The sequence below is a fragment of the Eublepharis macularius genome, chromosome 7, assembly GCF_028583425.1.
Source record: "Eublepharis macularius isolate TG4126 chromosome 7, MPM_Emac_v1.0, whole genome shotgun sequence".
Taxonomy (NCBI): Eukaryota; Metazoa; Chordata; class Lepidosauria; order Squamata; family Eublepharidae; genus Eublepharis; species Eublepharis macularius.
This window is the reverse complement of record NC_072796.1, coordinates 15,569,729-15,590,606: the sequence shown is the minus strand read 5'-3', so window position 1 is coordinate 15,590,606 and position 20,878 is coordinate 15,569,729. Positions and strand designations below refer to the sequence as shown.

The window sequence follows — 20,878 nt, the reverse complement described above, 5'->3', positions numbered from 1 at the left end:
GCACGATCCAAAAAAAATTAGCAATCCAGCTGATCATGGATCGGCGCCGGCGATGATCCCGAACTAACGATCCACACCGAGCATCTCCCGTTCCCGATCTGTGGATCGTGGATCGTGGAGGCAAAAGCGGAGGGTCGCCCTGCTGTTCCCAGCGATACAGGAACGGTGGGTGATGCCAGCGGCATCTGTGTTTGTGTTTGGCCATCTGTGTTTGGCCATCAGAGCTGCCTATCAGGGTTTGCAGGGATGAGATTGGAGTGTCCATGGCTACAGAACACCCCTTCCCCCTCCCTCCCCTGGGTGTCTTCTCCCAACTGGTGACTGCTTTGCTGCTCCGTGGTTGGAAGGAAGCCCTGTTGATCACGGAAAGCTGGGTTTCCATTCGGGTTTCCAGGGCGACAGAAGGAGGGCAAACAGAGCTCAGGCATTCCCCTGGCTCCGTTGCCAGGGGAATAGATTGCTGGCGCCTGAGTGTCTGGATCCCCGATCCGAACCCAGATGCCTCGATCCAGGCCTCTCCCGACCGCTGGATCGTTGGCCGTGGACGATCACGATCCGCCGATTCATGATCGCGCGATTGCCATTATCGTGGGTTTTTTTCGGTCGTAATGCGGATCGTGCCCATCTCTACTCGTGGGAACCTGGCAGCCTGAATGTATTCATGGGGTGTGTGTGTGGATCAGCAATGACCAGCTCATGAAAGGGACAGCAGCCCCCAACTCGAAGACTAGACAGCTTCATTTTGTGTGATGCTGCATTGCGTGACCAGTCCCTATACTGGACCTTTCTTTCCTCACTGCTGGGCCTAAAGCAGCTCAGAGGAGCCCTTTTTGATGAGAAGAGCAGCACACAGGAGAGAGAGAAGAACTCAAGCGTACTCTTCCCCACTGCAGCAGCCCAGTCCAGAGCAAGCCCCTCTTGGCTACTTTTTTGGGCCCAATTACACACTCGGCGTTTCAGTCGCACAACTCCAGCAACACCTGTAGTTTGGCTTTCAGCCACGGCATCGCTAGATGGGTGTCCCCCATCTCCCCCTTCCCCTGTGTCACTTTCAACATAAGAGTCAGTTGATTGTCTGAATGGCAATACAAGCATCTCTCTCTTTTAAAATCTGGCTTGGAACCGGGTGATTTCTATTGATGTGCTTGCTCCCATTTTCATGCATTTGTGTGGCTGGCTTTTCGGGAAGTGTTTGACAATACGGCACAGGGACTGATCTTGACACGCATTCAGGACTGGGTCACATGGGTTTGTGTGAGGCATAGTTTAGTGCTGGCAGCTGTGCGGGAGAAGTGATGCTTTGGAAAGGCTTTGGAGGCCATGCCATGATATCTAAAAGTTCTGTGCGCTGTGGCCATGATGATCATTCACACAAGGCGATAGTTCATTCAGGCGGTAGCCATCATGAGAGGATTAATCTGCTCACGTGAACCAGCCTTGACTCTGTTTGCAACAAAGATCCTCTCCACGGCTTTCTTTTCTCTTTGTTTCTAGATTCAACAAGGATATCGAGTTCATGATTGGACACAAGCCCAACATTTTCTGGCAGGCCACCTGGAGATTCATCAGTCCCCTCATCATGTTGGTTATCTTCTTGTTTTATTTTGTGGTGAAAGTGAGCCAGAAACTAGAATACATCACCTGGGATCCCACATACGTAAGTACACGTGGTCAAAAAGGCATACTTCAGTTTTTAAAAAACTTCTGCTCCCTCATACTCAACTAGCCAAGACTCTTCTTGTCCAAACTGCCATTGGAAGTCTTTTTGGGGGTGCAGAGGAGGGACTGCTTGCGGAATAATAATAATGATGATGATGATGATGATGATGATGATATAGTAAAGAGTCCAGTAGGACCTTTAAGACTAACCAACTATACTGTAGCATAAGCTTTTGAGAGCCACAGTTCTCTTTGTCATAATGTTATAATCAGGGCTTTTTTTCAGGGGGAACGCAGTGGAACGGAGTTCCAGAACCTCTTGAAAATGGTCACATGGCTGGTGGCCCCGCCCCCTGATCTCCAGACAGAGGGGAGTTGAGATTGCCCTCCGTGCCACTCAGCGGCGCGGAGGACAATCTAACCCCCCCTCTGTCTGGAGATCAGGGGGCGGGGCCACCAGCCATGTGACCATTTTCTCCAAGGGCAACCCACTGAGTTCCACCACCTCTTTTCCCAGAAAAAAGCCCTGGTTATAATAATAATAACATTCAATTTATATAGTGTCCTTCAGGACAACTTAAAGCCCACGCAGAGCAGTTTACGACGTGTTGTTGTTGATGTTGTTGTTGTTATCTTCACTGAGAGCTCTGGGAGAACTGTGACTGAACCAAGGTCACCCAGCTGGCTTCAAGAGGAGGAGTGAGGAATCAAACCTGGTTCTCCAGATTAGAATCCTGCCGCTCTTAACCACTACACCGAACTGGCTCTCACCATTTAAGCAACACAAAATTTTGTCCCCAGGGAAGTTAGAGTGCTGGAGAGGGAACTGGGGGGAGCCAGGTTCTGCCCTCCACTCTGCCATGGAAATTTGCTGCGTGACCTTGGGACAGTCGCTCTTCTTTGGCTCCACCTACAGAGGATGGTTTTTGTGTTTGTTGGGAAACAACAGGAATACTTTATATCACATGTGAACTGGGAGTTTTGTGCCTCCAAGAAGTTTAAAAAGATCACCTTATGTACCTGACTACAGGGAAGTGTCCCAGCAGAGCCAATAGCAGCACCATGGGTTGGTTTGTGCGGGTGAAAACAGCACTGGGGAGGCTAAAGCCGCTTCTCTGTGTGTGCTGTGGTCACAAATGAAAAGAGCTGGGGTGAGCAGGGCTTTTTTTCTGGGGAAAGAGATGGTGGAACTCAGTGGGTTGCCCTCAGAGAAAATGGTCACATGGCTGGTGGCCCCGCCCCCTGATCTCCAGACAGAGGGGAGCTGAGATTGCCCTCCGCGCTGCTTGGTGGCGTGGAAGGCAATCTCAACTCCCCTCTGTCTGGAGATCAGAGGGCGGGGCCACCAGCCATGTGACCATTTTCAAGAGGTTCCAGAACTCCATTCCCCCGCATTCCCCCTGAAAAAAAGCCCTGGGGGTGAGTCTGGGAGGCACAAAACTCCCATTGCACATGTGGATATAAAGTTGTCAGGTTGTTCCCTAATCAACAATTGTCACGTGTAGATGGAGCCTTGGCCTAACTTACCTCGCAGGGTTGTTGTGAGAATAAAATGGAGGAGGAAAGAACATCAGAAGCCATGTTGGGACCCCATTGGGGAGGGAAGTGGGGTATAAATAAATCTAAATAAATAAATTTGAATGCAGTTACTAGTTGGAAGGAACCGCTGGATACTTATACCCTTTTAAAGGCATGTCTATACTCTACTACAATTTTAAAAATTCTATACCCAGCACAGACTTCTGTGTTCACTTCAACATAGGACCCAGCCCTATAAAATGTATTTAAATAGAGTTCGGGGCACTAGTACTAGTGCGTTGAGAAAGTTAATGGTTATGGACTGTTAAGGATGCCAGTGCTGAAATTCCAAGTTCATAGGGCATAGATAAGCCACTCCTGTTACTTTACAATGAGTCATCCTGGAAGGAGCTTTGCAAAACAATTTGCTGGAAGCTGTTGTCCGCTCCATAATAACTGGCTAAGGTGACATGTTTTTAACTTTCTCCTTCGCTGTTCCATGGTTGGGTGCTTCATGCTGTATTAGGTGACCAATAAAAAGCTGCTCTCCTTCTGCGCCTGCCCTCACAAGCTCTCTGAACAGCCTGAACTTGGGCTCTTCTTCAACCGCCTTGAGAACATGGCTGCATTCACATACACATACAGCCTGGAAATTAGCCACCATGGGCTTAATTTGTAATTGTGATTTGTGGGCAAGAGAGTAAACTGTGTAATTCCCTTCAGTTAGGAGAAAAAATGGCTAACTATAGTTTATTGGAAATGTGGAAATTCTTGAGTTTGTGGCAAGGGATGGAGGGAAGGGAAATTGTGTGAGCTCAGGCTTAAGAACGTGAGGACAGCCTTGCTGAATCAGACCCTGGTCCAACATCTAGTCTCTTACAGAGGCCAACCTTGCCTTTTGGAGTCCTGAAATAGGCCTCCCCATGGCCATTGGGTGCGTGTGGGTGCGATCATCTGGTTCCCCCCATACTAGTCAAAATCTTCTTTAAAGTGGCATCAGTGGACATGGATTGGACCGATTGGACTGATGGCTACCAAACCTCAAGTTTGGCCCTTAGACTGGAGTAACTGCACAGAATTGCTCTGGTGTCTCCACTAACTTTAACAGCAGTAAGCAAAGAACGCCATTGCTCCCTGCAATACAACTGGAAAATGGCTGCTTTATCGGTATTTAATGTTTGGATTCTTTGATTTCCATCTTCGTTGCCCCTTTTTGGTGCTGGAGGTGTGTTTCTTTCTTCCCACAGGATCTGTTCCCCAAGTCAAGGGTAACGACATATCCTGACTGGGTGTATGCCATCATCGTACTTCTGGCAGGTGTGCCAAGCTTGATGATTCCTGGATTTGCCATCTACAAAGCCATTCGAAACTGCATGAAGAGGCAGGATGACCGGCAGGATCTGGTCAATGCCGTATCGGAAGCATCCGTAAACGGGGAGCTGAGGAATACGTTGTAATTAAAGTTCCTGGGAAGGGACAGGAAAAGACTTGTATGGCTGAGAGAGAGAAAAATGGATGTCTCTCTGTCTGCAATAAAGTGCACACTTATCTGGGAGCACGTGAAATTAAACGTGGTGGAACTTAAAGGGAGTGAGTTTTGTAGAACCTTGAAGGCTACTATGTTTGCTGGGGCAGAAGCTTTTATGGATTAAAGTCCACTCGAAAGCTAATGAGACAAGAAGTCAGATTTTTAAAGTGTCATAAGAGACTCCTGCGGGTTTTTTAATTTTTTTCCCTGTTAGCCGACTACCTTGGCTGCCCCTCTGGAATTTCTCTTTAGCAGTTGCGGGATCAGCAGACAGTTCATGCAGCTGCAAGTTTGGTGATGACATACACTGGTGGTGATACTCTCCCCGCCACCCTTCTATGTGTGCCACTATGTTGCACAAAAGTATGCTCCATTCTATTTTCAAATATTATGTTATTAAAACAAATTCTATTTCTAACAAAGAAACATGCACTGTTTTTCTTTTTCCCCTGCTTGTGGGAATTCTAGCAATGTCCTTTCGGCTTTCAAATTGCGAGCAAACTGCTCTGCTTGTTGTAGTAAATTCAACAATGGAGAAGGGTGCTTGGTAGGCTGTTGCAGTGGGCTAATGCTGGCTTTTTGCACACCGGGAATCAGCCTTGGAGGTGCGTGCTATCTCCATCTCCCTTCCCTGGTCAGTGTTAACCATGGTTTTAGAATTACAGGTGTGGCAAGACGGGGCCTTTCCTCTCACTGGTAGACCCCGCTCTGTCTACCCCTCCCTTTCTGCCTCTGGCCAGGCACCTGAAGGGGCTGTCTCCCTTTCCTGTCTCCGGGTAGTTGCTGCCACCACTGTCCCTTTATGGGGTCCTGGTTAGGCAGGACAGCCTCCTAACCTCCCTCTTCTGCTAGTGGGCCCAAGTGGTTGGGGGACTATGTGGAACAGAAGAGCTTTCCTCCGTCATCAATTCCAAAACTCATTTATTGAACTGCTAACTATACATAGGCAAATATACAGTGAACGGAAGAAATAATAAAACAGAAACAGAAACCCCCTACTCTATCTCCCTCATGCCCTAATTAGATGTTGCGTAGGGCAAGCCCGATCCTTTGACATCTGGGGTTACATTAGATCTACCTCTCCCCTCAGAGCCATCTCTCCCTCAACTCTCCAGCCACCAACTGTCAACTTCCAACTCCCACTGACTGACTCTCCCTCCAATCACATTCCACTCCAGAACTGGCCCCTCCCCTCTGCAGCCCATAGAAAGTTAACTCCACAAAGCAAAAGGACGTTTCTCCACAACAGGTACTAACCACAGTTGCCTTATAAGTCACAATCTGAAAACATGAAGTGGGATTTGAAGCCATGATGATGAAATAATCTGGTTGCTGTTAGCCATAGTTAGTATAGTTACACATGTAACCAGGGCTTTTTTTCAGGGGGAACACGGGGGAACGGAGTTCCGGAACCTCTTGAAAATGGTCACATGGCTGGTGGCCCCGCCCCCTGATCTCCAGTCAGAGGGGGGTTGAGATTGCCCTCCGCACCGCTGAGCGGCACGGAGGGCAATCTCAACCCCCCTCTGTCTGGAGATCAGGGGGAGGGGCCACCAGCCATGTGACTATTTTCTCTGAGGGCAACCCACTGAGTTCCACCACCTCTTTTCCCAGAAAAAAAGCCCTGCATGTAACTGTAACTTATGCTTAATGCCACCAAGGAGAAGAGATCATTCACATCTCCTTTTTCTTGATGCTTTTCAGTGGAGATGCTGGGACTTACACCTGGACCACCTGCATGCCTAACAGATGAGCAAGTCGTATGCTGTATTAACTCTAGTTCTTAAAGCACATGCATGAGTCCCGCTAAGGTCACGCTGCACCGGTTAAAAACAAATGGGAGAGTCAGTGTGGTTTTATGGAAAGGGATAGGGAAATTCTGGGTTTAAAATCCTTGCTCCGCCTCGAGGAGAATGTTTTCTTTTTTCCCCAGTTGTGGGAATTCTAGAAATGTCCTTTCGGCTTTCAAATTGCGAGCAAACTGCTCTGTTTGTTGTAGTAACAGGGAGGGCCCTGTTGCTCAGTCCATCCTACCTTCATACATCTGTTGTGAGACTTAAATGTAATAACTCCACATATACCCACCTGAGAATGTAGGTAGAGAGGTGGGACACAAATAAAATTAATAATAATAATAAACAGGAAAAACTGGGTACAAGGGCAGTCATTCATACAATAAATATATTCAGGCTGAAAAGATATAAAACACTCTCAAGCATTTTGAAAATCCAGCATCTTTGATCGAAGTAGGAAGCCTGATTTAGAACAATTGACCTGGTGGGAATGTTACTGACCTAACAATTCTCCAATTCACAGAGTGCAGACATAGTCTCAATGGTACATGATTGAGTTATATTAACTCCAAGTGCTGAAAGAAAGTCAGGAAGCCGTTTTCGATCGTTTCACACTAATTTCAAAGCTGTTGACTTAGTAACAACTCATTAACAGCCGAAGAGTGCTGAGTTACTTCTGCAAACTCTGGATTCATTTCAACATAGCTTTCTCGCTCTTATTTCTTTGCATTGGACATTTTTCTGTTTAGATTCAGAACACACAAAGAATTACTTTGCCCCTGTAAGACTAAGCTTCCTTTATCCACACCCTGACCCCTTCAGTTGATGTAGATATTATCATCCTACAAAATCTCATGCTCCGTCAATATAACACTTAAAAATGCAAACATATTCTTTAAATAAAGACCAATCTTCTTGCCCCCATGTAAATATTAGATTTTGAAGCTATTCTAGCATCCCATTTTTTTTTCAGCTTGAATGAGCTGATCTGCAAAGCTGCCCACCAGGTTATTAAGTTATTGAAAGGTAATGGATGCTTACTGGTAATACACATAAAGGTTAATTATTCATTATCAATTAACACAGTTGCTGAAAATTAGAAAAATGTACAACGGGCATTGGAAAAGGAGCTTCAAGAAGGTAGCTACTTTCGTATATGGAACATTCGTAACGCTTGGGTGTGTTGTTCATATGAATATGCTCTTGAGTGTGACGTCGGGGTGTGAAAAGTTCCTCCCCCTGTTCAGAATTCCCAAGCCAGTTCTGCTATAACTTGCCTGAGCTTCAAGTGTTCGAGTGGTTGGTAGCGAAGTGAAAAAAGAGGTTGTGAAGATGTCGAAAGCACCTTCAGTAGACCTTCCCCAAATCCGGGAAGATGATAGCAGACCAAAGTGGGATAATAAATTACAATATATTTTAAGCTGCGTTGGATTTGCTGTAGGGCTTGGGAATGTCTGGCGTTTTCCATACTTGTGCCAAACCTATGGAGGAGGTAAGAGAAACTCAGGGCTATAATGGGATATTTATTTTGCGATTGATTATATGTTTGGGCTAAACAAAAATTCATGGCTCTCATATTCTTAAAGGAACGCAGTTCTTCCATTCAGGTGTTTGGATTGTATGAAAGCACATTTTCCCCAGGTGTGTCAGTTGACCACATGAAACGGTCTTGTACGGAGTTGGATCATTGATCTATCAAGGTCAGTATTGTTGATGTTGACTCGGACTGGCAGAGTCTAACTAGGGTCTCAGGCAGAGGTCTTTCACATCCTCCGGCTACCTGATCCTTTGAACTGGAGGTGTTGTGGATTGAACTTGCTACCTTCTGCACGCCAAACATATCCTCTACTGCTCAGCTATGGTCCCTCCCCAGTTTCTCCTTTCCAGGCTCATTTAACATATTCCCAGTTACCTTCTTTTTACTTGAACTTTTCATGCCTCATCACTAAAAGATGGAACCCGCCATTTAGTTCAGCACTCATTGAAAAAGTGAAATTGATTTTTTTGGAGCTGATCTCCCTAAATCTTCTAAACCATCACAAATCTCCCCTTCTGGGATTTTAGCCAAGTAATTAAGAATAAAGTTAAAAATAACAGGAAGCTGTAAAGCATGACATGGGGGGGGGGTCAAGCTATTTTAAAAACTAGCTGTACTGTTCCCCCCACCACCACAGGAGAGCGGTTACATTTAGTAAGCATGTAAATCATGGAAGTGCTAAGCTGTGTAGCCTGTGAAAAGGTCTCCAGGCCCCAAGCATGATCTTAGGGCCAAGCTACAAGTGATGAATGACACTTGAGCGTCAAGTGAACAGATTCACATGTATTCCTCCCTGTTCACTTGCGCTCCACTTGCGCTCCACTTGATCAAGTGGAGCGCAAGTGAACAGGGAGGAACACACGTGAATCTGTTCACTTGCCGCTCAAATGTCATTCATTACTTGTAGCTTGGCTCTGAGTCTTATAAGACTGCAATTCATGCTGATCTAAGGATACTTAGCTACATCATTCTCAATAGTTTATTGAACACTGTACAATTAAGGAAAAGCCATAACCAGGATGAGACCTGTATGTACGGTGTCCACACACCTCTAACATTGCACATGGCCCGAATTAAGGATGAAATTCATTTCAGAATAAGAAGATGCCTGGTTAAAAACAGTCAATGGAAGCTGGTATGCTGAAAACTTGCAACTTCCAAACTCTATCCGCTTGACCCATGCAACTCATCCAATGTATGTTTCTCCCACAGTGGATTTTTTTTCAAGATCGCTATCACCCTAAACAAATTTGAGGAGAGAAATGTTCATCGTACTTAGATAGACCTCTGAGCAGATCTCAATAATTCATCAAGGTTTCTGCCATTACCAATACTTCCTAGTCAGCAATTCTCCTTCTATTGTTTTGAAGCCCTGCTTAGAAATACACTATGCCGGTTATGACCCTGCAGCAAGGAATTATCAATGAATTATCTTTTCATCTAGAGAACTTCTTTTCTCAATGGTATTCCCTAACTGATTTTTTTAGAAGAATGCTTCTAGTCCTTCCATAGATTTCAGTATTAACACCATAGAAAATTCCCATGGAAGGCAGGATTTTTTTTTAGGAACTTGGTGAGATGACGCCATTGCTCATGATTCACACATGCATTAATTTTCTCCCACTCCTTGTTAGTTTGAGATGACTGTGCGCAAGTGGAGGGGAGGCCTCCTCAACGTAAAGTCCGCATGAGGCTTGTTGCTTTATGAAACGAAAGAATGTTCTTTATTGATAAAGATGCGTGATGTGAATCAGGTTGAGGTTCCCTGACCAAATCCAGTCCCTTTTTGCCCCCTCGCCTTGCTCCTGATCTTTTCAGAAGTGAAAGCTCATCCATTTTGGCCAGTAGAAAAGAACAACAGTCCAGTAGCACCTATAAGACTAACAAAATTGGTAGTGGGGTGTGAGCTTTCATGAGCCACAGCTCATTTATTCAGATACCTGAAGAACAGATACCTCACTTCTGAAGAAGTGAGCTGTGGCTCACGAAAGCTCATACCCTACCACCAATTTTGTTAGTCTTATAAGTGCTACTGGACTCTTACTCTTTTCTACTGCTATGAACAGACTAACACGGTTACCCATCTTGATTTATTTTGGCCTGTTATTGCTCAGTTCATTAGGCATCTCTGCACTGGGCTTGGATTCCTCTCGGACATAAATTGTTTGCACAGCCTGCCCCCATCCCCATTGGAAAAAGAGTTCTGATTGGAAGAAAGGTCCTGTGAAAATGCTGACCACAGTGTACACAAATTGCCAAAGCAGCCAATCACCAACAGTCACTGCTGGGGAAGTGAAAGTCTACAACAAGTGTGGGGAAGGCTTCCATGAACCATGGATGAAATCGACAGCATCCCGTACACAGGCTTTCTCTGTGGTGGCCCCTATCCTGTGGAATGGTCTGCCAGAGGAGGTCAGGAGAGCCCCCACTCTCCTGGCTTTCTGCAAACAATACAAAACTGAATTATTCAAAAATGGCTTTTTACTCAGATAGGAGGGCTGTGTTGTAGGGAGGGGGTCCCAGATGCTTTGCTAATGAGTTAGGGAGGACTATAGACTTCACCACTATGTTGCCTTACATACTATCTGTTTTAAATATGTACTCCTATGAGCGACCTGTGCTTCATGTTGTCTAATGTCAGTCCCAGAATTGCTTATATTCTATTCCAGCATTTCTTCAACTCTGTATTGGATACTTGCTAATGCAGCAATGTCTTTGTAAACTTGTCTTTATTTACCCTATGGCATTGTTTATGGAAATGTCCTTGATATTGACTGTACTAATCTCACACTGTGTAATCCACCTTGAGTCTCAGTGAGAAAGGAGGACTACAAACAAACAAACAAACAAACAAACAAACAAACAAACAAACAAACAAACAAACAAACAAACAAACAAACAAACAAACAAACAAACAAACAAACAAACAAACAAACAAACAAACAAACAAACAAACAAACAAACAGCCATCACTGGAGTAGAAGAAGCTGCAGCAGGCTGCAGAGCCCGGGAGCTGCCTCAGGGCTTTTTTTTTCAGCTGGAACGTGGTGGAACGGAGTTCTGGAACCTCTTGAAAATGGTCACATGGCTGGTGGCCCCACCCCCTGATCTCCGGACAGAGGGGGGTTTAGATTGCCCTCCACACCGCTGAGCAGCGCAGAGGGCAATCTGAACTCCCCTCTGTCTGGAGATCAGGGGAGTGGTCCACTGGCCATGTAACCATTTTCTCCGAGGGCGATTTAAACTTTAACCGCCCCCCCTGTTCCAGCTGACCCAAAGTGACCCATTGTGCGCTCCTGAGTTCCACCACTGAGTTCCACCACTTCTTTTCCCAGAAAAAAAGCCCTGGCCATACACACAGATACACACACAAACACACACCGTTCCTGAGCCTGCTGGAGAACTGAACCTTGATAATCCAACCAACAGACCAAACATCACATGCACGGAGAGGGTCTAGGGCGGTTGGATGAAAGGCAAACGATAACATCTTCGCAAGAGTCAGATATTCTTGCATTTAAGAAAAAGTCACGAGAAACCAGCATCCGTTTAACTCGGGCAAACCTCACAATAGTGTTGGGATACTGTCATGTCTGTGTATAGCTAGGCCATGATTGTCTGTTTGTTATAATGCTTGTGCCACAATATGCTGAAGCTTCAGCTATACTGCTTTGTTACTGAATTGCTGTGTAACTCTCTCTGATCCTCTGTAACCATATTGCAGACGTTACTTCCTTAGGTCCCAGAAAGGCCCTCTCTTGTTATCTTAGATAAATATGCACGTCTCGGCTAGCTGTGACCTTGGTGTGTCTAGATGCCAGTTTTCACTCCTGTTCCCAGATGCTGGGAATTAGGCATTGCGTACCTAATGCAAAGTCATAACTGAATAGGTTCTCACAGAACTCTTGTAAGCTTGTGTGCCAAAACCTAACTGTCATTTGGAGCGTGGGAAAAGTCAACTATAACATAGACTACTTGTTTTGAATTGTCACTTCTGCCAAGCTCCGTGATGGAGAACGGACCTGAACTGCATAGATCCTAATAAAGCTGATTCTGCTGGAACCAACGTGTGTTCACTGTGGATGGACTTGAGGGCTTTACCTGCCAGGGACTGACAGATACCTCTGAAGATATTGAATGCTATGCGTATATCAGAAAAACATCCAAAACACTACAGAGCCAGACAAGGAGTAAATATTCCATGCACAAAATGTCTCTGTTAGATGTTCAAGAGGTGTCTCACCTTAAAAGCAACTGAGAGGGGGGGATTTTGGTCTGCATGTTGGCATGGCATGAGAAAGGGCTTCATCTTGTCATCCTGCACAGATTTGGGTAACAAAAAGAGCCAGAGGGGGTGGCATTTGTCCCACTGCTGGTACCATGTGTCTTGGGATCATGTGACTGAGAACTTATGATCCCAACCGGAGGGGAGACAGTGGCCCTTTTCACACTGCTTACCTGCTCCCGGAATGTTGCGAAATATCGCGCAAAAACCGCGGAAGATAGCGTCTTCTTGCGAGAGTTTTGTGCGAAATCGCACACAAAAGAAGACGCTATCTTCCGCGTTTTTGCGCAATATTTCGAACCGTTCCGGGAGCAGGTAAGCAGTGTGAAAAGGGCTAGTCTTCCCTTGCAGCCATTTTTGCTGTCAAAAATGGAGCGGCAGGGAAGGTTGAAGCCCCTTCTCTGCTACTCAGAGTAAAATCACTCCCCCAATTGCTTTTCAGAGGGAAGGTGACATGGTATAACCCGATCTTGTCAGGGCTCAGAAGCTAAGCAGGTTTGGTTCTTGGATGGGGGACCACCAAGGCAGACTATATAGAGGAAGGCAATGGCAAACCACCTTTGCTTCTCACTTTCCTTGAAAGCCCTTTATTGGGGTCACCATCAGTCAGTGCTGCTTCCAGGAAGTAAAAAGTAGAGACATGGCCTCGCTTAGTTTTGCTGGTAACCAGAGCCTCACTTCAACTCTCTAATTTTAATTCAGAGCTGATTAGCGTTACTGAGTAACCGGCATCGAAAACGCTTTCCTTGCTTCTGCCTGCTGTCTCTTGCGCACAGCTTTCGTTTAGGTCTTCCTTGGATTGTTATCGTCCTCTATTGTTACTGATTGATCAGTTTTACTACCAGGATTTATTGCCTGAGTGAATTCAGTTATTTACTGACTGCCTAAATGGAGATAGAGTTTTATTTTTTGAGAATCAAACAAACAGGCTTCTAGGCAACCATGATCATAAAAGCTTTTAAAAAAAAAAGCCTGCATTGATTCTGACAAATGAGTTTAAAATATATGCATTAGCCATTGTGGAAAAGTCTCTCTCTAGAGAGGTTCGGTCCTGATAATAGCATGCTGTAATCATTTCTGTCAGTAACGTGAACAGTGATCATTATATCTGACCCTTGCTAACTGCCTTCAGAGGATAAACTTAAAGCCGATTAACTTAGGTTTTAGAAAGCCCTTTTGCTCAGCAGATTGGTGCCCTTTACAAAGCAGAGAAAGCCAAACAATCGGTAGAAAAGGCCCCACAGTTTCATCCTTTCTCAGGTAATGAAGTAGCATAGCATATGATAAAAAAAGATTGCTGGAAACCAGATTCCTCACCTTCCCTTCCAGGAGATATTGCACGCTTTATCTTGTCAAACCAAACCATCTTGTGATGTTTTCAGATTTTATTTGCAATGGGATTGGTGCTGATTTATGAGACATTGCCATCTCTAATGCAACTTGAATAGAGTGACAGCCACATCATGGTTTTTTAAATTTTATTTTTTAGAAAATAAAAAACCACCCCAGTACCATAGCCATATACCATATCCATGATAAACAAACAAGTTACAGTCCAGCTCATGGAAATGGAATCTCTAGTGATCATCTACAACTGATTCCACACACGTTGCCCATTTCAATTGAAACATCTTATTATACCATTCCTAATTCTTAAAAGGTATAGTTATTTGTCATCTTGACCACCTTCTACATTTGTGCAGGATATTTGCTCCCTGCCATTCACCCTGTTAGGCTTTTTAGTTCATGCTTGGACATCGTCTTGCACATAATCATGCAAATCCCAAGCAATGCCACAATGGGATTGATAAGAAGAAAGATCACCGGTAATCTCTACTTTTAATTTTGTTTTAGCAGATCGCTAATAAGTATGCACCGAAAATAATCTGCCAATTTGGGAAATAGTAGTTTGAAGTACGTAGAGCTGTTGTAGATTCTCCATGGTGATGTTACTAATAGAGGATGTTATGTAGAGGATGGCACAGAATTGTTTTCTAATGCCCCAAAAGGTTGGTCCAGAACCAATGGGCTGAAATTAAATCAAAAGAGTTTTCAGCTAAACATGAGGAAGAACTTCCTGACAGTTAGAGCGGTCCCTGAATGGAACAGGCTTCCTTGGAAGGTGGTAGGCTCTCCTCCTTTGGAGGTTTTTAAGCAGAGGTTAGATGGCCAGCAATGCTGATTCTGTGAACCCAGGCAGATCATGAGAGGGAGGGCTGGAAGGGTTACATCAGTGCTTAGTTCTTGTGGCCCCTTCTTACATGCCCAGGGTAAGGGCGATTGCCAGTTTGGGGGTCACGAAGCAATTTTCCCCAGGCCAGTTTAGCTAGGAATTCTGACGGGTTTCGCCATCTTCTGGGCATGGAGCAGGGGTCACTGCATGTGTGTGTGTGTGTGTAGAGTGGGGAGGTAGTTGTGAATTTCCTACATTGTGCAGGGGGTTGTATTAGATGACCCTGGAGGGTCATTCCAATCTATGATTCTATGATTCTAATAGTTCTTGGCTTGGCCCTTTCACTGCTAACTGGGAACCATAACAGTTAATACTGGTGTCCTTAGTCCTGTTTGTAACATATAAAGAACTCTAGGTAAACCTGTTCCTTTAAAAACAAATTAAGGGGTCCTATCAGTTTTAGGATGTTAAATGCTAACAGATCATTGTGTTTGACTTTTGTTTCCTAGGGGCGTTCCTGGTTCCATATTTCATTGCACTTGTGTTTGAAGGAATCCCATTGTTTCATCTAGAACTGGCTGTAGGACAGTGCTTGAGGAAAGGGAGCATTGGAGCCTGGAGTACTATCTCTCCTTACTTGGGAGGAGTGGGTAGGTTTCTGCAGCTGCCTGGAGTAGTAACCATGAACTGTGCTAAATGTTGCTCATTCCTGGAAATGCGACTGGACTGGGTGGTCTCTGAGAAGCTATTGGTCCTTCTTGGAAGGTGCCTAAAAGCTGGTTCACACAAATAAATCATTTCTCATAATTTGATCCAGACCTGTGAGGACTGAATTACCTGTGCTATATGCAGGGCTTTTTTTCAGCAGGAACACGGTGGAATGGAATTCCGGCACCTCTTGAAAATGGTCACATGGGCGGTGGCCCCGCCCCCTGATCTCCAGACAGAGGGGAGTTTAAATTGCCCTCCACGCTGCAGCGCGGAGGGCAATCTAAACTCCCCTCTGTCTGGAGATCAGGGGGTGGGGCCACTGGCCATGTGACCATTTTTGCCGAGGGTGATATAAACTTTTAAAAACAACCCCCTTGTTCCAGCTGACCCAAAGTGGTGTCATTGTGCAGTCCTGGGAGCGTGCGTGCTCTTTGCGTGCACGCATGTGGTACCAGGGGCACCACCTCCTGCTAGGAGTTGCCCCGTGTGCTGGGAACCCACTGAGTTCCACCACCTCTTTTCCCAGAAAAAAGCCCTGGCTATATGTGATTACCCTATCCCTGTTGTGCAGGACATGGATATAATGTGTGAACTTGACCCTAGTGGAAAGCACTGGGTGAGAAGCCCCTTCTACAAGTAGTGGAAAGAACTTCTGCTTATACCTTTGATTTCTGTAGATTTCCAGACAACATCCCATGGCATTTCAGTGTGCCATGACCATCGGGAATGGCTTTGGGGAGGGATGCAGGGGAGAGAGCAAGTGGGAAACCTCTGCTCTTTGAAGAACTCTGCTCATGGTTGTTATTTTTATTTATTTATTTAATATATTTCTATGCCACCTTTCCACCCAAACAAGGTCCCCAAGGTGGTGAACATCAAAACATTTCAACATTAAAACATCAAGACATTAAAACAGCATTTTAAAAGTATAAAATATTTAAAGAGTTCAGTAAAAACATAAACACACATAACACAATAAGGGCCAAAGGCAAATAACCATAGGGGAACACCAAATGAAGCAAAAAAGTCTTCACCCATTGGCAGAAGATAACTATAGAAGAAGACAGACTAACTCTTTTGGGGAGGGAGTTCCAAAGTTTCGGTGCCCCGAACGAGAAGGTTCTTTCTTGGGTTGTCCTGCATCTTGCCTCAGATGGAGGGACACCCAAAGCAAGTCCTCTGTAGATGCCTGGAGTGGACAGGTAGGTTCATATGGGAGAAGGTGGCCCTCAAGATCCAACCCAGTGTCTGAAGCGAGTTGATAAAAAAGTGTTGTGGTATATATGATGTCATATGACATTTACACTTGCACTTCATCGCTGAATGATGCGTCATCCAACAATAGATACAACCCAGGTCCAAATGTGTGACCGACTACCTTGGAAAGTATTATATTTGCACTGAAATCAGATGACATAAATCTTCTCTTTCTGCTTATGCAAACAATCACTTCTAGGGTGTGGTTCACTTTGTGGTGTGTAATTTCCACTCTCACAGCGACTACTGATGTGTCCAAAGTAAAGGAAGAATAACCTCAATGGGACTCGTTTTTTTTTAAAGGTCAATGCAGATTTCCAAACATTTATGACCATTGCTTGACTAAGCACTTTGTTTATACCAGTGGCATAAAGTGCGGTTGGGATTCTCAGGTGGATTATGGAGCCCTTCCTGCTGGACTGCAAGTCCTTATACAGCCACCATTTTTCTCTTGCCCTGTGGAAGGACCTGCTGCTAGTGCGCACGTGCAGACAGCAAGGGCATCATTCATACCTCCTATCTATCTTTAAGCTCACACACACACATTGAGACGAGAGGCAGCATGGTGAGGTGCAATCACATTTGGAGAATGTTCCTCCATGGCAATCCATGACTCTTAGCATGTTCCTCACTATGTTACATCACCAGGTATTGGCTTGCGTTTCCTGTCCTTGGCTCTCTTGGTGATCCCCTTCTGATGCCTCCTTCCTGTCACATGACTTCCTATCACATCACTTCCTGCATATGCCACTTGACTACCTCTCATATATTTGTAGTTCAATGGGATCCCAGGTCTGGAAAGGTCTGGAAAGGTTGAAAACCACTGGTTTATACTAAGGGCTGATTTGTACGATCACCATACTCAAAAGACTGTGATAGTTTTTCATGTAGAGATATAGGCCGAATCCATACTACCGTTGTTCTTGCGGCAGTTTTTCACTTCTGCAGCACCATTCCTTCATCTGTTCACATGCATCGTCTCCAAAGCCGTCATTAATTCGCCATGGCGTCGCCACAGCCCATTGCACTTTCGCCGCGGGTTATCTTTTGATGAATAACTGCCCTCCGTTGAATTCCAAGCCTCTCTTGACCCGCCTCCCAATTAAGGAGTAATTCTCCGCCTTTGTCCCCACCCCTTTTTTAAAAAAATAAGAGTACCGTGTCGACATCTCATCATATTAATCTCATTTTAAAAAAGCAGGCAGACCTCAAATATCAGAGGAACAATTTCATATGTTAATTCAATTTATATATTGGGGGGGGGCATCCACATGATACTGAAATCATGGCTCATGTTACGCCCCGACACGGACTGTGCCGACAAGTTAGGCACAGATTTCAATTTTCCAAAGACAAAATGAAGCTCTGCTGTGGGATGCTGCTGTAGGTGATCATGACTGCTCACCCATTCCCGGATGATTTCAACCAGCATGCAGGCTGTGATGTTCCGAGCGCTCATCGTAAGTGTCTCGGGTGATTTTTTAAAATATATTATCTTAATGGTGTCGTTGTACCATTGAACCAGGATGCTTACTCGTCGATATAGCGTCAATTTGTCCTTTTTTTAAAAAAAAAAACCCCGCGGAGCCGTTCGGGTTTTTCCCGCCCCTTTACCCGTCTTTTTGAAAGGGGATGTGATCAACGGATTGCGCAGGAGAAGCGCTATTCAAAGGGTGATGTGGACAAACAAGCGAAGAATGCGCAATAACAGATGGAGCAATCATTGCACAAGAAAAGCGGGAGCTAAGGTAGTGTGGAATCGGCCCTAGTTACTTGATCTTCTCCTGTGTATCACAAGCTCTTAGAGTCTGTATATCATACTACAACTTCGGTGCTATTGTTCATGCCATTGCTGTGCCCTTATGTATTTTACAGGTTTTGCTTCTCTGATGGTGTCATTCTTAGTCAGTCTCTATTATAATACTATTTTGGCCTGGGTGCTGTGGTATTTCATGAATTCGTTCCAAGAACCCTTACCTTGGAGTCGCTGCCCAATAAACTACAACAGAACAGGTGGGTTCAAACGGTCTGCCTGCGGTAATTTGTTACTCCTTCACATGAAATGTTTTATACAGGCTGAAATAAAGACTCATATTGGGAGAAGGGAGGAAACGGACATTGCTAGGCCCCTGCACCTGATAGGCTGCTTAGCCGATATAAATTGGTGATCAGGGCCGAACTCTGATGGTCGCAGACTGTGCGCCAAATTGGGTCTCCAAAATCCCTAGAAAGCAGGGCTGGGGAGGAAATTTAAGCCACAGCATGGATGGCTGGAAGGGGGAGATGAACTGGCAACGCTCTTCCCATTACACTTTTAGCGCGGAGCCATTTTTCAGACCGCAGCCCCTGCCCCCAGTTCCCACGGAGGAAGCACTCTGGCACCATCAGAATTTTTCCTTCATGGAGCAAATAGGAGATCCAGGAGGCAGACCGAATTGTATTTGTTTAAAATTCCCTCCTCACATAAGAAAGCAAAACAAAGACAATTCTCTAAATGTACAAACTGAGGGAGAAAGGTTCAAGTTCAACCCTGATGTATTATACTGTGTATAGGCAGGGAGAGTTAAAAAAAAAATTCAAAAAAATAAGCCATCACCTGCAGGCTGAAGTGGTACAGTCCAGGAAGACTGTACCATGTGGTTTGACTGCAGTGATGAATTTTCTCTCGGAACCACGCCCACAATATGAAAAATCCTTAACTTGATGTTATTCTGTTGGTATAATGGAAGGATCTTAAAAGATATGTCGCCTGTTAGTTTGGTAATGCCTACTTTGCTTCTTGTTTCAGGATTCATTGAAGAATGTCATAAAAGCGATGCCGTGAATTATTTCTGGTACAGGCAAACGCTGAATGTAACATCAGATATCACAGAGAATGGCTCCATACAATGGTGGCTTGTTTTATGCTCTGCCATTTGCTGGATTATTGTGTTTATCTGTACAATTCGTGGGATTGAATCAACTGGAAAGGTGAGGGGGGGGCAGGAATTGATACAGGGCATGTTTCACGGGCTGATTCTTGCCCACAGGAGGTAAACCTATGGCTGGGCTGTATCACTTAAGACTGCAGGTAGGCGATCAGGAAACTGAATGAACCACCAGATCAAAAAGATCAGCACATAGAAGTTTAGGCATATTGTAGGTATTATGGGAGAATGCTTCTCCCTGAAATGTAATTATCTATATGCAAGAAATTTGTTACAGTTTGTCATGGAGGCCTCATCTGTAATTTGAAATGATACAGCCCAGGCACGGGTGAGCAATATATCTCTGCAGTTATAGTTAGCAAAGGGAGCTGCTAGTTTCAAGAGTATGCACTTATAAAGACTCCGTTCCAGTTCTAGGTACACTTCATTGCATGCTGCTGCTTGCTCTTCTGGGTAGTGGGTGTATCTGTATTGAATTCAGTTGGGGGACTTGATGAGTGTATTGCTGTGCCTCTTCACCAGAACACATCTGCCTTCTTGGAGTAAGGCAACTGTGTTAATTTAAGATCAGAAGCTGCATTCCCAATACAGAGAGCCAAGGTCAACTAGCACTGAAGAGTAATTTGTTGAATGGTACACTTATGAAGGGCACTTTAGTGGGAATTGTGTCCTGACCTGGATAGCCCAGGTGAGCCTTATATCATCAGATCTCAGAAGCTAAGCAGGGTCAGCCTTGGTTAGTAATTGGATGGGAGACCTCCAACGAAGATGAGGGTTGCAGAGTCAGGCAATGGCAAACCACCTCTGTTAGTCTCTTGTCATGAAAACCCCCTCCAGGGGTTGCCATAAGTCAACTCTGACTTGAGGGTTTCTCTCCTCCACCGCCATTGGGAATCGCACAACTGCAAACTACACAGTACTTACACATCAGCCAGTGAATTGAGAGTGCCCAGTCTCCTCTGGGTTCCTAGTCCCCAGTGAACAATAGTTTTGTATGCAGAAGGTTCCAGGTATGAACTTTGATTAAAAGGATCTTAAATAGCAGAGCTGGAGAAAACATTGGAGAGCCACACTGCTGATCACGGTGTCAATTCTGGGTTACACAGACCCATGGGTTGACTCAGTATTGGACAACATATATGGGATAGACCAAACTCTCAGTGTTTTATGTATTGTACCTCATCAGTTTTACATTTTGAGGTTGAACACACATAACTGCTTATACCTAGGCCGATTCCAGACGGCCCTCCCCATTGCGAAATGTTGCACGTCATTGTGCGTTGTCGTGCAGAAAACGTGAAATATCGCGTTTTCTTGCGCGAGTTTCGCGTGACGTCGCACAAAACTCGCGCGAGAAAACGCGATATTTCGCGTTTTCTGCGTGACGACGTGTGATGACGCGTAACGTTTCGCAATGGGGAGGGCCGTCTGGAATCAGACCTAGTCAGGCGGTTGGTCTTCCAAGGTCAGTATTATCTGCTCAGACTGGC

At 45.1% G+C, this 20,878-nt stretch overlaps 2 protein-coding genes across 2 annotated transcripts in view; both read left to right on the top strand.

The window, feature by feature from the left end:
• SLC6A19 (solute carrier family 6 member 19) overlaps positions 1 to 5,131 on the top strand; it is a 32,664-nt gene extending 27,533 nt beyond the window's left edge. Inside the window, exons 11-12 of the mRNA XM_054984962.1 lie at positions 1,495 to 1,657; positions 4,425 to 5,131. Coding sequence (XP_054840937.1) covers positions 1,495 to 1,657; positions 4,425 to 4,634 — 373 coding nt within the window. The 3' untranslated portion in view covers positions 4,635 to 5,131. The remainder of the gene's footprint in view (positions 1 to 1,494; positions 1,658 to 4,424) is intronic.
• Positions 5,132 to 7,830: 2,699 nt separating this feature from the next.
• The window catches only part of SLC6A18 (solute carrier family 6 member 18), a 35,161-nt gene continuing 22,113 nt past the window's right edge, over positions 7,831 to 20,878 (top strand). Inside the window, exons 1-4 of the mRNA XM_054985830.1 lie at positions 7,831 to 7,990; positions 15,003 to 15,143; positions 18,337 to 18,474; positions 19,250 to 19,431. Of these exons, the coding sequence (XP_054841805.1) occupies positions 7,831 to 7,990; positions 15,003 to 15,143; positions 18,337 to 18,474; positions 19,250 to 19,431 (621 nt within the window). The remainder of the gene's footprint in view (positions 7,991 to 15,002; positions 15,144 to 18,336; positions 18,475 to 19,249; positions 19,432 to 20,878) is intronic.